This window comes from Aulonocara sp. 'chitande type north' Nkhata Bay, linkage group LG10, assembly GCF_057382095.1.
Source record: "Aulonocara sp. 'chitande type north' Nkhata Bay isolate Kocher_YH1m ecotype deep benthic linkage group LG10, A_spYH_male_GT1.1, whole genome shotgun sequence".
In the NCBI taxonomy this organism is placed as follows: Eukaryota; Metazoa; Chordata; class Actinopteri; order Cichliformes; family Cichlidae; genus Aulonocara; species Aulonocara sp. 'chitande type north' Nkhata Bay.
Window position 1 is genome coordinate 20263209 of NC_141353.1, and position 15748 is coordinate 20278956.

At 40.0% G+C, this 15748-nt stretch overlaps 1 protein-coding gene across 1 annotated transcript; it reads right to left on the reverse strand.

Annotated features, from left to right (window-relative positions):
- Positions 1-6021: 6021 nt before the first annotated feature.
- Positions 6022-8738, reverse strand: tpbgl (trophoblast glycoprotein like). Its single transcript, XM_086307507.1, has one exon. It carries the CDS (start codon positions 8458-8460, stop codon positions 7399-7401), a length of 1062 nt encoding a protein of 353 aa, XP_086163633.1. The 5' UTR covers positions 8461-8738; the 3' UTR covers positions 6022-7398.
- Between the last annotated feature and the right edge of the window lie 7010 nt (positions 8739-15748).

Below are 15748 nucleotides of genomic sequence, written 5' to 3' on the forward strand. Positions count from 1 at the left end.
ACAATTATGTCACTGGACTGTGGGAGAGTGCTAGACAGGACCCATGCAGGGACAAGGAGAACGTGCAAACTCCACACAAAAAGTCAGCTGGTGGATTCGAACTCAAAAGGTTCTTGATGAGCTGGCACTGCAAAAAAAATTTATACTAAGCAATCAATGGCATAACTGAAAACTATGTGATTTCTATATAAGCTGAATTGGGAGTTTTATTTTTTAAGCATAATTTTTATGTGAACCACCCATTTTTTAAGCTCTAGTGGTGACTAGAGCATTTTCCACCATTTTTGAGATGTGAAAGATGTTGGTGGTCCTTGTTAACCAAATTATTGACTCTGAAGTGACCATCTGTGCCCCCACTGGAAAGAAATTGATTGAAATTAAAGCGTGAAATCTAAGGAATTAAGGTTTGCCCTACAGTAAGGTCAAAACCTTTCCTCCTGAGCTCACTCAATACATCCAATCCATTTTTTTCACTTATCCAATTCAGGGTTGCAGGGGGGCTGGATGACATTGGGCAAAAGGCAAGGTAGACCCTGGACAGGTTGCCAGTGTGTCACAGAGCTTATGAGACAGACAACTGTTCCCATCAACAGCAAATTTAGAATCACCAATAAACCTTAACCCACGCATGTCTTTGGACTGTGGTAGGTAGCTAGAGCTCACAGAGAGAAGCTGGGGGACACATTCAAAAAGCACACAGAAATTCCCCATGCTTGCTTTTTTTTTAAAGCCAGGACTGAAATTTGGAAGGATAAAAGGAGAAATCAAGGATATCTTGCTGCAAATCAATTGTGCTAACCATTGTGGTGCCCACATTGCTGACTATTTATTGTTAAATATTAAGTAAGTATCAAAGATTTATGGTCTTAACTGGTGTAAAGATCTGACAGCTGTACAGCTTGTTAAGAAAGAATTTGTTCTCTTGGTCAAACACCAGTCGACCTTTATCTCACCTAAGTGTTTCCAATGGTTTGTAAATATAATGCAGTGTGTTCAGGAAATTTAAAAAAGATAGCTGTGGTGTGTTTAGGGTGGGATTATTGGATCGTTTAATAATTATTTGAGATATACTGTATGCATATTAATTGTGTCTCATACTAATCACATTTTACTGTACATTAGGTTTATATATACAAAGTAAGTAATTCAATGGGATACGAGATACACTGAATTCCCTGTGAGTGCAGGGACACAGTGACCCTGGACAAAAAAAATCGCTTCTGCTTCTCTGACTCCTGGGATTTTCCCAAATGAGCTCCATTTGTGATGACATTACTACAGGATGCTGCCTAATGACCTTGCCTGTAACAAACAAACCTTTTGCTGTCTAAATTTTGCCTTAATTAATCTCATAAGAACCTGTTAGGATTCCCAAACCTGCTCTCTAACAATTAAAACTGGGAGGAAATATTTGGGAAGGCCACTAATGATGTGTCATTAAAAAGTGGTCATTTAAAGTAAACATAGCCATTTTTAAAAGGCTAATTATACATATTAAAAGTGTATGTTACTCTAAATCTGGAGTCACATTTCATGTGGACCTTGAAAAACTAAAAGAGATGACAGATAGAAGCGCACACTTGCTCTGAGTGAATAATGAAACCTTTATACATCTTTTCTACCGCTGAATACCAATTGAAATAAAAGCTTTCCACACTAGGATCAAGAAGATATGGCAGTCTCAGTCCTATTACAAAGGCATTAAGCAGATGTTTGTCTAAAAGAAAGAAAGAACAAAAAACATCCTAAATTAATGTGCTTGATTTGTATTTATTTAAAAAACAGAATAAAATGTGCAACATTTTAATCTCGTTCTATTTTTTGAGCAAAATTTAATGAATTTTATCTTCTTGCTAAAAAAGCACATATGGTTCATGTATCTTACAGTGGAATTAACAGCATAAAATTACAGTTCAGGTATCCCAAACTAGGTTGATTAGAGGCTGACTAATCTTGAACCAATTCTGCTAACAATGAAATGTAACAGATTCATCAAGCACCAGTATGGCACGAGAATATTGAGTAATCTCCTCATTTGAATTATGCCTGTTGTCACAGCACATCTGTGCTTTGCTGTTGTTCTAATCCTAAACCTTGTGCATGTCATTATCATTAATGCTGAAAAAATGCAGCAGATATTGACCCCCAAAGTATACCTGACTGAAGTGACATGCTATCAGTCAGCCAGGTATTTCCATACAACTTAATTGCATCACATGAATTAAGATATACACTTACCAACCACTTATTTAGATAAAACTATTCACCTGCTTGTTCTTGCAAACTTTTAATGTTATCACCCAATAACATGGCAGTAACCCAGTACATTTAGCCATGTAAACGTGGGCATAAGCATGAAGCTCAAACTGAGCATCAGAACGAGGGAGAAATGTGTAGTGTGGGATGAAAGGTGAAGTGGCTTTGCAGAAACTACTACTCCTGGGATTTTTTTCTCACAAGCATCTCTAGAGTTTACAGATAATGGCCTGAAAAAGAGAGACTTGTACAGTTTAATGCATTTTTAGCATATATATTATCAATTAAATAAGTTGAAAGGATAAAAGAAGAAATCAAACTTTTAGCTGCTCAGAGTTTTCACTTTCCTGTTCTGATGTTTGACCTTCCTCCACCTCACCCCCCAAACAACAGTAAAATTCACTCCCCTTCCATAGTTTGGAGGAAAATCCTTTCTGCCTCATCCTGTCCTCTGATTCCTGCAGTATGGACATGGTTGAAAAAGTGAAGCAGTAAGTCCTGCTGTTCAATACAAAACAGAGGGACTAAAATAAAAATTTCTGAAATCCTACTAAATCAAAGTTATGACTCTCAAATTGAAGAAACAATTTGAGGTTAATCACTTGTGGCGATAAAATGTGGAAGCTACAATTCACACGGGGTCACAAAAATTTAACAATAGATTGGAAAAATGTTGTCTTGTCTGAAGAGACTCAATTTCTGTCGCAACGTTTGGATGGCAGGGTCAGATTTGACATGAACAACATTAAAGCATGGCTCCATCCCGCCATGATGCATCTGTCAGTGGCTCATATTGGTGGCAATGGTGTAATAATGGTGTGGGGAAATTTTCTTTGCACACTTTGGGTCCCTTAGTATCAACTGAGCACATTTCAATGCCATGTCACAAAGCTCAAATAAAATGAAGTACTTTCATTATCCTCAAATGTCTTCCACAGTCAACAGATATGGCACCTTTGGGATGTTGTTGAAAAGGAGATTCACATCATGGATGCAGGAACTGTGCGAGGCTATCATGTCAATATGGACCAATAATCTCTGAGGAATATTTCAGACATCTTGTTGAATTTCTGCCACCGGGAATTACAGTCATTCTAAAGACAAAGTGAACAAAGCCTGGGTGTACTAAAAAACACTACCTATGGGTTTGAGTAGATAGCATGTATAAAACTCAGAAACAGGTAACAGCATGTCATTTTTTTCTGTTCGGTCATTATTCCACATGAGGAAAACTGCCATTCAGCACTCATTAAACACATTACCACTGAAAACCCCCTTTAGCTGCTGGACATTATAATAAGTTTAACTCGCTTGTGTTTACAGTCTACCCCAGTCTGCAGCAACATTGCTCCTTCCCATATCCTACAATCCTACAAAGCCAAACTGTTTCTCTTATATTCAAACAGAAGCAATCAATAACCAGTAATCAACAGAATACAAACTGGCAGACTCATCTCCATACACACTCAGCAGACCAGGAAACCAGTTTTACAGAGACAGGGTGCAAACATCTTATTTGATTGTGACTCATTGCATCTTGATTTTGTCACATCTAGTGATGCATTTGCAAAGCGAGACATCCGAATGCTCCTATGAAAGAATGACAGAGGTCATTTAAAAAGGTTTAGGTGCTCATGATTGAGTTAAATAATATTCAAAGATAACATTTTTGCTGTTTGGTCTCTCTTAGACAGCAGTTGTGTTTGGCTTCCCAGACATTCATATATAGAGCAAGGCGATGAGTCATCGTTTTGCATAAGGCAAGGGCATTTGTAGCCTGGACAGTAGAACTCTAATGAATCTTTTCTCTGTTCCCCTTTTCTTTATCTTTCTTCCTCTGTCCCTCCCTTTTGCTGGGCTCAGTTAAACCCTGTCTCTGCATCCTTACAAAGTCACTCAACTGGATAAAGTCATTTACCTGAATGAAGAGGAGCGGAGGGAGCGAATAGGCAGAGCGGGGAAGGGTGGGGGTGCAAGCGTACAGAGGAGGTCTGATATTGTAAGCAGAATGTAGAAAAATGAAGAAACCAAAAAGAGGAGAAATGACGGGTAAAGAAAACTGAGAGCGCTGAGCTGTGAAGCAAGTCTGGATACTTTAATAAGACAAAATAAGATGTTTGTTGTTTCCACCTGTTTATTTATGGCCCAGGACTCCAGAAAATAGAAAAAGGTGATGGTCAAAGAGGCAGAGAACACGCAGAAGAAAGATAAAGGAGACATAGTCAAGGTCGGGATTAAACAGAAATTAGGAAGATCATTGATTTATGTTGATTTCAGTTTGGAATAAAATTAATTGCAAAGGAGATTATATTTTGACTAAATGAAGTAGCAGGACTGATCATGGGGGATATAACTGTGAATATCATAGAAATATATGATCCCAACTGGCTCTAGTCAAGTTTGTGTGGGTTTGTACTTCTGGATTTTTAAAGGCACACAAGCCCAGCATTTAAACTGAAACCAGAAGCACATACTGTAAGTTAAGAAACTCAGTTTTGTCTCATTATAACATTATCCCCTATATTCCATCAGTCTTCCTTCATTATTATTACTGTTGTTATCAAATGCTTTGTGTTCTCTAATGTCTAAGAACAGAATTAGTTTGCCCAAAGGCAACCCCCCGAACCATTAGTCTGGGGATGATTTAGCATTTCATTAGCTTTTTCACATTTATTTGCATTTGTAAACAACGGCTTAAAATCCACACATCCATTATTCATATTCTGGACCTCGTAGTAACACCACAAAGGCCTGAAAAATTCAGACAGTGTGCTTTCAGCAATCTTGCATTTCATTATGTAGCACATTGTTATGAGATTAAGCCGAATCTCTAAGAACAACTAAAAAAATTGGTTTTGACAGAATAACAACACACATTTCAAATTATGGACTTTTATAGGTTGTTACTTGTCAACAGTGCTCACTTTGAATTAAGCCTGGATTCTTCATTTTCAGGCACAGTGGTAATGTTACTCCGGGGATGGCCTGCCCCACCACTTTCCCACAAACTGAAATGCTGGAGAGCAATAAAACATTCTTGGTCACCATCCTCCAACTTTTTATCTAATGCCAAAGATCTTAAAATGTTCATGAGTCCAGTTTGTCCTTTCATGACTCGATATACATGTAAGCAATCAAATCTACATGGTTACCATCTTCATTTTCGTGAACTCTGACAAATGCTAACGCACTAAACTAAGGTTTGTAAATATTGTAAATTATACGCGCTTGACATCAGCATCATAACAGTGAACATGTGAACTGCTGGTAGCTTTGAGCTCAAAGCGCCAATGTGTTTCAGTGCAGCCTCGCAGAGCCGCTGGCATGGCTGCAGACGTGGAACATGCATATACAGCACACAAAAGCTTTTATCCTTGAACACTGCTGTCCTGGTGATTAGCTTTATCACCTCAGACTTCATATGCAACATGACAGCGTATGGTACAGTGGCATGTCACGAAGTGGCACGGTGTCACAGTCTTTTGTTACGTAAAGGTGCGTCCTCCTGCTGACATAATAAAATGGCTTTAAAAAAATCTGTCCATGTATTCATTATCTAATCCCTTAACTGGAAGTTTACGTTAAACATGCAGATATTGTAATATTTTAATCTGTAGATGAAGACATAAATAACTGTAGCTTGTCTAGAGAGGGGGCCATCTGTATCACAGTGATCTGTCACTGCTTGATCCCTCTCTCCACCGGAAAGTGCTAATCATCACCTCGCTCCTTTTGTTAGAACTGTTCATCCAGTGCGGTGTGGATGATTCTAATTTTCTCGCCTCATTGTCTTTAATCAGGTGTATTAATCACATTTGTTATGATTTATGAGGGAGGAACAGCTGCTACACTGATTCCTTGGTTAGTTGGTATGCCCAGTACGTTGATTTACTCACTCTCTTACCTTCCACTAATGATCTGACAACGGAAAATAACCTACTGCTTGTTTAGAAATCCATAGCTACAGTTTGTTTTCATTTCATATACACACAGTGATCCACCTGGGCCCTCCCTCTACCTTGTTTTTCTTTAGTAATTGACCTTGACTGTAATGGAGACCTTTAGCTAAGAAGGTCGATCAGCCGTGAGCCATAAAGATACCGACTACCATGATCAGTCTTTACAGGTTATTAGTCACAGTCCTGATGTGATTAACACAACTGCACTTTTATGTCATATCTCTCCAGTCTTTCCCTCTAGTCCTTAAACCCCGATGACAATGTGACACCTCACTTTAGTTTGTGAAGTCACATGTTCTGCAAATTTCACCGGGAGCTTGCACACTCATTCAGAAACACAGCAGGAAAAAAATACATTTAATGTCTGACATAGTGCTGCATGAAGTCTACATTCCCTGACAGGGATGATAAAATGTACAGACACACTGCAAACTCATGATTTTTCTTTTTTTTTGTTTGGCTTTTTATTAATGTTTTGGTTGGTTTTCTATGCCTACAGGAATCACATGCACGGTTAAAATTGGTCTCTCTTTCACTTTTTCCACAGTTTTACTGATAAGCTGATCTGGTGTCAAATGACACACGTTCTTCTCTGAGATAAAAGGGTCTTCGTGAAAACATGGTGTGTAACATATTCCACAAACATGGCACTCCATAAAAAAAATGCCAAATGAGTTTCCTTCTCTGACAATATGCACTCCCTGGTAGATTAAAAGCAGTCTTGCTCTCTGCGCAGGTTCTCCTGAATGTAAAATATTAAGCAGGGGCCGCAGCTTTGGGTAATAACGCTGACTCAGCTTTTCAAATTGGAAATTTGATGGACCTTTACTGTGCGCTTTGGACGGTTACTGAGGGTAAATACTAAACAAGTGGGGCTGTGTAAGATAACACAACAGATGGAAAGCATTTCTGCTATGAGGAGATACTTATATACAATATGTACAACACTGCTGAGAAGATTGAAGTATTTAGTTGTGCTGGATGAACAGTTACTTATATTTAACTGCCTTTGGCTCTGTGCATCTCCCAGAGTGAATTCATGGGCTGAACGTGATGAAACTAGTTTTAAAAAACCATCAGTTGTAGTTGTGACAGGTCAAGGCCACAGTCTTTGATAAATAAGTTATCCTGGTAATATCGTCTGTCCTCACACTATGTAGCACTGGATTGATGTTTCGACTGGTTAAACAGCCACGTTGGCCAGTCTGGGGTCAGAGTCCTGCTCATAGCGGTAATGATATACCTCCATCTGGTCACGGCAGGCCTCTCTGATGTTGTTGAGCCACCGTTTGATGCCTCCCCGGTTGAGATAAAGTACCATCAGGAACACCACCCCGATGAGAGCCAACACTATACCTAGGAAAACATATGACACCGCCTCCAGGTTCTCGTTCATACAATCAACCTCCTCTCCCCGGAGCTTTTCCACGGGAATCCCCCTCTTAGCCTCTGGCTCGCTGCACAGGAGACGCCCTGCATCCAGGCACTGGGACGAGTTCTTCAGCCAGTAGTAAAACGCCTCCAGTTCACAGCTGCACCGAAACGGATTTAAAGACAAGTAGACGCGTATGCGCCTTTGTTGGTACAAACTGGTTACATTTTCCTCCCCGATGATCTCTATTGAGTTATTAATCAGCACCAACTCGTGGAGGTTAAAGACATCTAATCTCTCGAGGGGGATAGACGTCAGCTTGTTTCCCGCCAACTCCAGTCTGTGCAGGTTGCGCAAACTTTGTGTGTTGAGCGCATCTGAGAGCTGCGCGGTGGCCGCAGGAGAAACGGAGTAATTCAGGTTAAGAGAGCGCAGATCGGGTAATCCATGGAAAGCCCTGGATGAGATAAACTCCAACTGATTGTGGCTAAGATCCAACGAATGTAACCGGGAAAGCCCCAGGAAGGCGTAAGGTTCAATAGCCTGTATCCCGTTATAGGACAGAGAGAGTGTTGTCATTTCCAACTCCGTGCCGTTGGTCATGAACGCATCACGCTGTAAAGTTGAGATGTTACTCCCCGTAAGTGTCAAGGTGGACGTCCACTTTGGCATGTCTCTGGGTACCTCGGTGTAGTCCCCGTCACGGCAGGTCACCGTCCTCAAGCCCCTGGTACAGATGCAGGACGACGGGCACGCGTCGTCCATCCTTACGGGCGAAAACAACAAACACATCACTGCTGCGTAATACAAACACCACTGGTTCCAAATAGAAAAGATACACTTTGAATTGTCCGAACTGTAAAAGATCCACATCTTCTCCCTCTTTCCCCCCCTTCTCTCAAAACAGGAATATGCCGATGGGTGTTGCAAAGAAGGTGACCGATCCTCTCACAGGCGTGTAAAGTCGTGTCAGTCGGACGTATTGCCTTTACTTGGAGCAGACGGGATAGAAATAAACGGCTTTCTTCATTGTCACCTTGGAGTCGTGTTTTTCTGCAGTAAAGATGAGTTTTGTTTGAGATTTGCACGCATGAGAACGGCTGAAGACGGCCAAGTGTGAAGTGTGGCTGCGTGGAAAGCTTCTGATCCGCGCTCCCTTGGTGGTATTTTTGACGTCTGTCACAGAGAGGAGGGGCGGGGGCGGGGGGGGGGGGGGGGGGGGGGGTAGAGGGGAAGAGAGAGAGAGATATGCACGGCAAGCTTAATGTTCTTCTGAGCCCTCTTCCTTTAGAATTCATTGTTTTGCTAAAAAGGGAATATGAAGAAGAATAGATCACATGAGTCCCTGAAAATGGTTGGAATCACTGGAAGGATGGACTTTAATGTTAATGTTAGCTTTTCTTCCTCAAGAAATACTCTCTTAAATGCTCACCAGTGAAAAATCCTCAATACCAAAAACAAAATATTAATGTTCATAACAGTAATAATCAGAACTGTTCATTGAATCCATGGAGCTCATTCTACAAATTTTAAATGGGACACTGTTTACCATTACTGGATAGCTGTACAGTCATTTATCTCCAAGGCTATTGGTTTTTTTCCCCCTCCCCATTCATGCTGTTTCCATTATTACATTATTATAGGCTTGAATTACATTTTGCATTCATTGCAAATGAGTTGCTGTAATTATGCCTGGGTAGTGCAGAATGTTTAATGGGGCCTTGGTCAGTTCCTTCCAATTAATCAATTTTCCACAAAAAGAAAACTCACTTTTGGAGAGTTGGTCACGCTCCCCACGTCTACAGTACAGAGTTGGCAAACAAATCAATAAGCCTGAATAAATAAGCAGCTCCAAAATCAGAGTTTTGCATTGGCCTGTGATGCTGGAGTGACATGCGGGACTGATCGGTCATTTTGTCTCATTACTTACCCAGAAACCAGAGGATGAAAAAACTGATGTTTACATTTATTTCTGAGACTAATGAGGATGAAGTGAATTATACTCTAATTACGCAGTAAGGAATCTGGAAACATTAGTCCTAGGGTACCATGGCAGAGTACATTGTTCAATGTAGCTTGTATATTAAGCAGAAACTGTGCAAATGTGCCAGGAGTATTTATTCTTCAGTCATAATTATGTGTTGGTCAAAAGGTTAGTTAATAAACAAACTAGAGCTTCAGCACCCTGGACAGCTCCACAGAGCAGTACTTGACTCTAAGGGATATTGTGTTGTTCTGTGTTCAAAAGGAAGTAGCCTAAGTTGAAATGATCAAAGGAAGGAGAGAACAGAGGAGGAAAGAGGTTTATTCCATTTTAAATGTTAAGAAACTAAAGATCTAAAGATGAGAAAAAGGGGAAAGTCAGAGACTGCCCAGGGGTCAGTAGCATGGATGCCTCCATACGGCAGAGCACTGCAGTAAGTTCTGTGGGCACAAACAAAGAAGGAAAGTGAGGGCAGGAAAAAAAGAAGAAGAAGAAAGAACTGGAGAGCAAAAGAAACAGAAAAATGACAAACTAGGGCAGAGAAAGAAAGAAACTCTAGTAGCATTCACTCTCCCACCTGCTGCTGTTTCTGTTCATTACATCCGTCACAAATTTACAACAACGGCCTATCAACAACATAAAAGTTTAAATCAAACTTTGGCTTTTTTTTTCTTCTTTGTGTGTGTTTCTGTTCTTATACAGCAAAACATGTATCTGTAATCTCATTTTGATTGTAGTCTTATCCTAACAGTTGGACTCTGGCTGCGGTGATGTGTGTTCACTGCTCATCAGTTCATCTCAAGCCACTGGATGAGACTGACAGCAGGGCTATACATGACTAGAATCTTTCACACCAGTCTTAGAAAGCCAGTTCTTCGTGGACTTGGTTTGACTCTTTCTCCAAACTGACGCATAGTTGAAACCACACTCTTGCCCAAAACAACACTATGCACTTTGATATAGAACTTTACATAAAATGGAAATAAGAGTACCAACTCATGAAAAAAACAAACAAACTCCAGTTTAAAAGTAAATCAGATTATCTGAGCAAAAGCATCTGCACAGAAATTGTGTTAGTGTAAATACAATCTATTGATTATGATTGATTTTTTACCCTAAGTAAATAAAATTCAGTATAATATTGGTATTGATCTTTCCTCAAACCTGACAAGAAAATTAGATTCTCAATTTGTGATTTCACTAAATTAAAAATTATTCATTTAAGGACAGTTGGAAGACTGGTGCTTATCACAGAGACCACAGCACCAGGGGGAGTCTGGAGCTGATTGTAGTGCGCTGTCATTCTCAAGAGCACTCCATCAGCAACAAATGGACACAACTGGTTATGGTGGGGATGTAAATATAGACAGAGGGAGAGGGAGAACAAGAAACCGAGACACAGAAACAACAGGGCACAACAAGATAACAAATGTTGGAAAATGGTCTTACTGCTGTTGCTGCTGATAAGCAGAAATTAATGTCAGGTTGTTTTTTTAAAACATAGCAGACAGTATTTCCTCCAAACACACAAGGACATCTGTTCAATCCTCCTCTTATCCTCTCAAGACCTCTTTGCTTCCTCCACAACCTGGGTGTCCACTCTATTTGCCAGAGCTAAGAGCTGATTTAGTGGTGGCTGCTGTTCACAGGCTGCTGCTGGGATACGGTGCCCTCACCATGCTCTTTAATTTGACACTGAACCTCGTAATTGATTTTCTCAAGGCTGCCCATCCCTATCTCCTGACTACAGTAAGAGAGAGAGTGTGTGTGTGTGTATCTGTAAACTTGAGAGTGAGTGACCAGTTTTGGTCTAATCCTCAGGTGTGTCATTATTTCTGACAGGCCCGGCACACGTGCCAAATTAGCAGAAGCTTACTGCTGTCCTGTGTATGCATTATGCAAATCATTGCACATGCTGCAATTACATTTGATCACATGCATTGATGACTGGATACTTTTTATGATCTTGAATTGCTCTGTTTATTCGCTTCAAATGGTTCCTGCATTTACTTTGTCATTTTGGATTTCTCCTTCATCCCACCTGCATCATCTGTCATTCATTAACCTTGAGTTAAGAGCCAACCTGATCTTTCCTTCATCCTCCCTCCAGCTGGCACATGACTGACACATGCCGGACTTACTCATAATTACATATTATCCAAATAAGCCAAGTAAAGGACACAAGTGTGTGTATCTAAAGCAGGTGAGCGCTGTAAAAACAGTCCACTAAGGGTGTCAGTTGGTGTTAGGTGCTTAGATTTCCTATCATGACTCAACACGGCGTCTCATCACATCAAAGACATTACCTGCACCTTGATCATCTCTCTGGCAACACACAGAGAGAGGATACTGTGAGAAATGCAACTATAAAACTATTATGTTGCTTAAAATCTCCTGGTTCAAAATGGGCCTTTGTGAGAGTAAATACAATCAGCCCACATAGAGTATCCAAACCAAATCGTTACCTTGTCTGTGTTGACTTATTTCTTACAAAAGTCTAGGCATTGTCTTGTCTAGTATGTGTTTGTTAATAAAACAACAATCACATTGCTCTCTCTTAGATTTCTTTTTGTTGCATCAAAAATTCTTTTATCCAAAATATCCCTTTTTCCAACTTCTCCCACTTTAATGTTGCATTTTTAAGACATTTGTTTATTCACTAAATGGCTTTTCTCTTTTCTCTTTCACAGTGTGCAGCTTCTCTTCTTATTCCTTCTCTCTTTGATGGATGTTCATTAGTAAGTTAGCATGAAAATGACAAACCAGTATATAAAACCATTATCTTATAGGCCTAACTCTGTTAGCTATGAAAGTGAGGAGCACAGGGAGGTTTGCACACTGCTGTACAAAATCATTACTGACTATGAGCATTCACTGCTTTGCACAGCTGCTGCCCACAGATGCGGGTGCCAGATTATGTACTGTGGTACAACTGCAATGCTCCTGGGTGATGGCAGTTCCATTTAAAATCGTATTTAATCTTTGTCCTTGCCCTGTAGCGTGGACGCTTGATATTGTCCATCACTTTAAAAAGCAGCTGGGGTAAGAAGTTGAAGGACTTTGTAGCAACTGTGAATAATGCAGTTTAAACCCACACACAGGGTTTTATACTATCTGTCTGACCCAACACAAAACTCTGCTGCGCCCGGAGGCAGGTGGAGTTCAGGGTTAATCTATCTCCCCTCCTGTGAAGATAGTCACATATCACCCACCTCGCTTTTTTTCTTTCTATCTCGCTCTCCCTCCCATCTCACATGGAGTCTGCACCTCTCTTTCTGTGTTCCACCTGCCTCTTAATCTGTCCATCAGTCTCTCCGCAGACCTGCTCCTTAAACAGTACTCCACCTCTGGATGAATAAGAGATGAGCAGAGGGCTTGGGGGGAGGAGGAGAAGATGGATGGAAGGGAGAAGCAAAGAAGTGCAGCGGCATCCAGTGAGAACCCTGAGGCGATGGGAGTGTAAATGGATCTTGAGGAGCTGGTGTCACCTGTCCCAGGACCATTAATTAGTCATTTAGACTTGTAATGGAGCGAGCTGTAGCCAGACAGGCACAATCGGCCAAACAAAGTTAGTCACTTGGGCTGAGGAGTGAGCTGTGGGTGGTGATAACACTGCGTGTCCAAAGTGGGAAAATACAATGAACACTAAGTTCATATTAGATATGTATAATACATACAGACAGGGTCTCTTTGTTGATTTATGGGACTTTACAAATACATTAAGTAAAGTATGTAGGGTCATTTATATGAGAACAGTATTACTTTACGCTTAGAATAATACAGGGCAACATAAAAGCCGCAGAAAATGAAAGGGGTTCATGAAAGGAGCATAAAAACATTCATCTTGGGAAGGTAAACACACCAATAGTGAGAAAAAATGAAAAACAATGTAAGGTATAATATTAAAAGTTAGATAAATGTGATGGTAATGACACTTGTAATTTGTTTTATTTATTTGTTTGTTACTTGAATTACATCATGCAATAATTGAATCCATTCTCTTCTGCTAATCCAGTTCAGGGTCACGAGGTGGTTAGAGCCTATCCCAGCTGCCATAGGGCACGATTTTTTTCAGAAGACATTATATTTAATTTGCAACATTACTATCTCAACAGATATTTAGAGTGAAAGGTGAATTATTCCATTTCAAGTTTGCATGTAAAGAATCTTAATAAAGCTCAGGGATCCACATTATTCACACCACTGTGCTTTCTGAAAGTATTTACTTTCATGTGAGGTATCACATTAACTCTGCACTTCAAGATTTGAAGTGTGAAGGCAATATGATCTGGAAATTAAACAGGGAGTGCCTACGATCAGACTCTTTCGAGCTCACGAACACTGATTTCTCAACGATCAAGTAACAACTGATGCAGATACTTGACCTCTCAAGAACATATTAAGATTAAATTGCAAAGTCCATTAGAGACACCCAAGAGCCCTCTGGGGTTATTATGGCATTACACAATGTCTCTGGTCCTGAATGCAAAAAACAAAAATAGCAGCAGATTATCTGGTGTTATATGAAGTAATAAATCATCTGTAACTTTCATAATGCTCTCTTATATGTTCAACCCAAAATCATTCAAAAATGATTACAGAATAATAACTTTGTCAGCACCTGGTTGGGATTAGGATTAGTTTACACATCTTCCTGGTCCATAATGAACAATGAGTTTCCCAAGATCACATAACAAACAAATGATATGGATACTTTGCTTGCATTGCCTCTGTTTAGATTGAATTACAAAACGCTTGATATCTGATGTTCAGGTGACCGCTGTTTGTCCTTCTGGCTGTTGAACGATGATACTGAGGCCCTCGAGGCAATTCAGACACTCCTCCTGAGGGGTGAAGTGTATCAGGACACCTTGGAAAGTGAATGAGCTGCCCGAGTCAGGGCATGACACCAGGGTGCTGCCAGTCTTGTTAGACGGGGTTAATCAGTCAAAGTACTTGTTGATCCTGTTTCAGAACAATGCTGAGCTTTACTTTGTGTTTTTGTTCTTCTGTGTTCTACGTTCATTCATTTTTTTCTCCTCCTATTTCAGATACAATAGTGCAACTTGTCAACTTGTAGCCATGTGGCTGTTCCTCTGAGATTATCCAACACAGTATTAAATGTTAAACGAGTTTATCTTTAATCCTTGAGGTCAGGATTAACAAGGTTAGGGTTTGGTTAAAGTTAAGAGTTCAAGTGTCTAGACTTCTCAAAGGTTATTGGTCAATCGAGCGACATGTGTTCATTACTTCATCTTTACATACTTACACTGGGTTTTCCAAATGTAGTAAAATGCGCTAACTAATAAAGAGCTACTAGAGCTGTCATTTAGAGTGCAAGTTTATGTAGTGAGTGTGGGCTGGCATCGCTCTTTCAACATCTCTCGATAAAACAATTCCTGTCATTGGGCTGTCCTCAATGGGCAAAGTCAGAGACAATATTTATGCTTGGCAGGACTGTTCAGTCACACTCACAGTACACGCAATCCATCAGCAGTGCTGCTCATCACTTCTGTCCACAGTCATGGCGAACTTTCCAGGGGCAAATAGCTGCTGTGCTGCTGTGCACTCTGGACAGCAGGATCACCGCCAGCGCTCTGGCCTCTCATTTATTCAATAATTAATGTTCGTATAGGTAGTGAGACGTGAGGTCTCCTGGATGGTGAGGGTGTGGTGTTCAGCAAAAGTTAATAGACACAAAAGGACATTTATTCAAATACTGTACATTCAGGGAGACATTATTTATTTATATTTTATGCCACTTAATATTCTGCAGAGGACTTAACTTTTTGTGTTTTTGTTTCACTCAAATTTCATTTTAAAGAAAGATGAACAGTAAAAACTCTTGAGTCATCTCTCATTGTTAAGCCACACTTACCTATGAAGCATTCAACCATAAAAAGAGTGATGAATCTAGATTTGATGCTTTTGGTTCAAATTGTTCTCAATATGTACAGGGAGTGCAGAATTATTAGGCAAGTTGTATTTTTGAGGAATAACTTTATTATTGAACAACAACCATGTTCTCAATGAACCCAAAAAAAACTCATTAATATCAAAGCTGAATGTTTTTGGAAGTAGTTTTTAGTTTGTTTTTAGTTTTAGCTATGTTAGGGGGATATCTGTGTGTGCAGGTGACTATTACTGTGCATAATTATTAGGCAACTTAACAAAAAA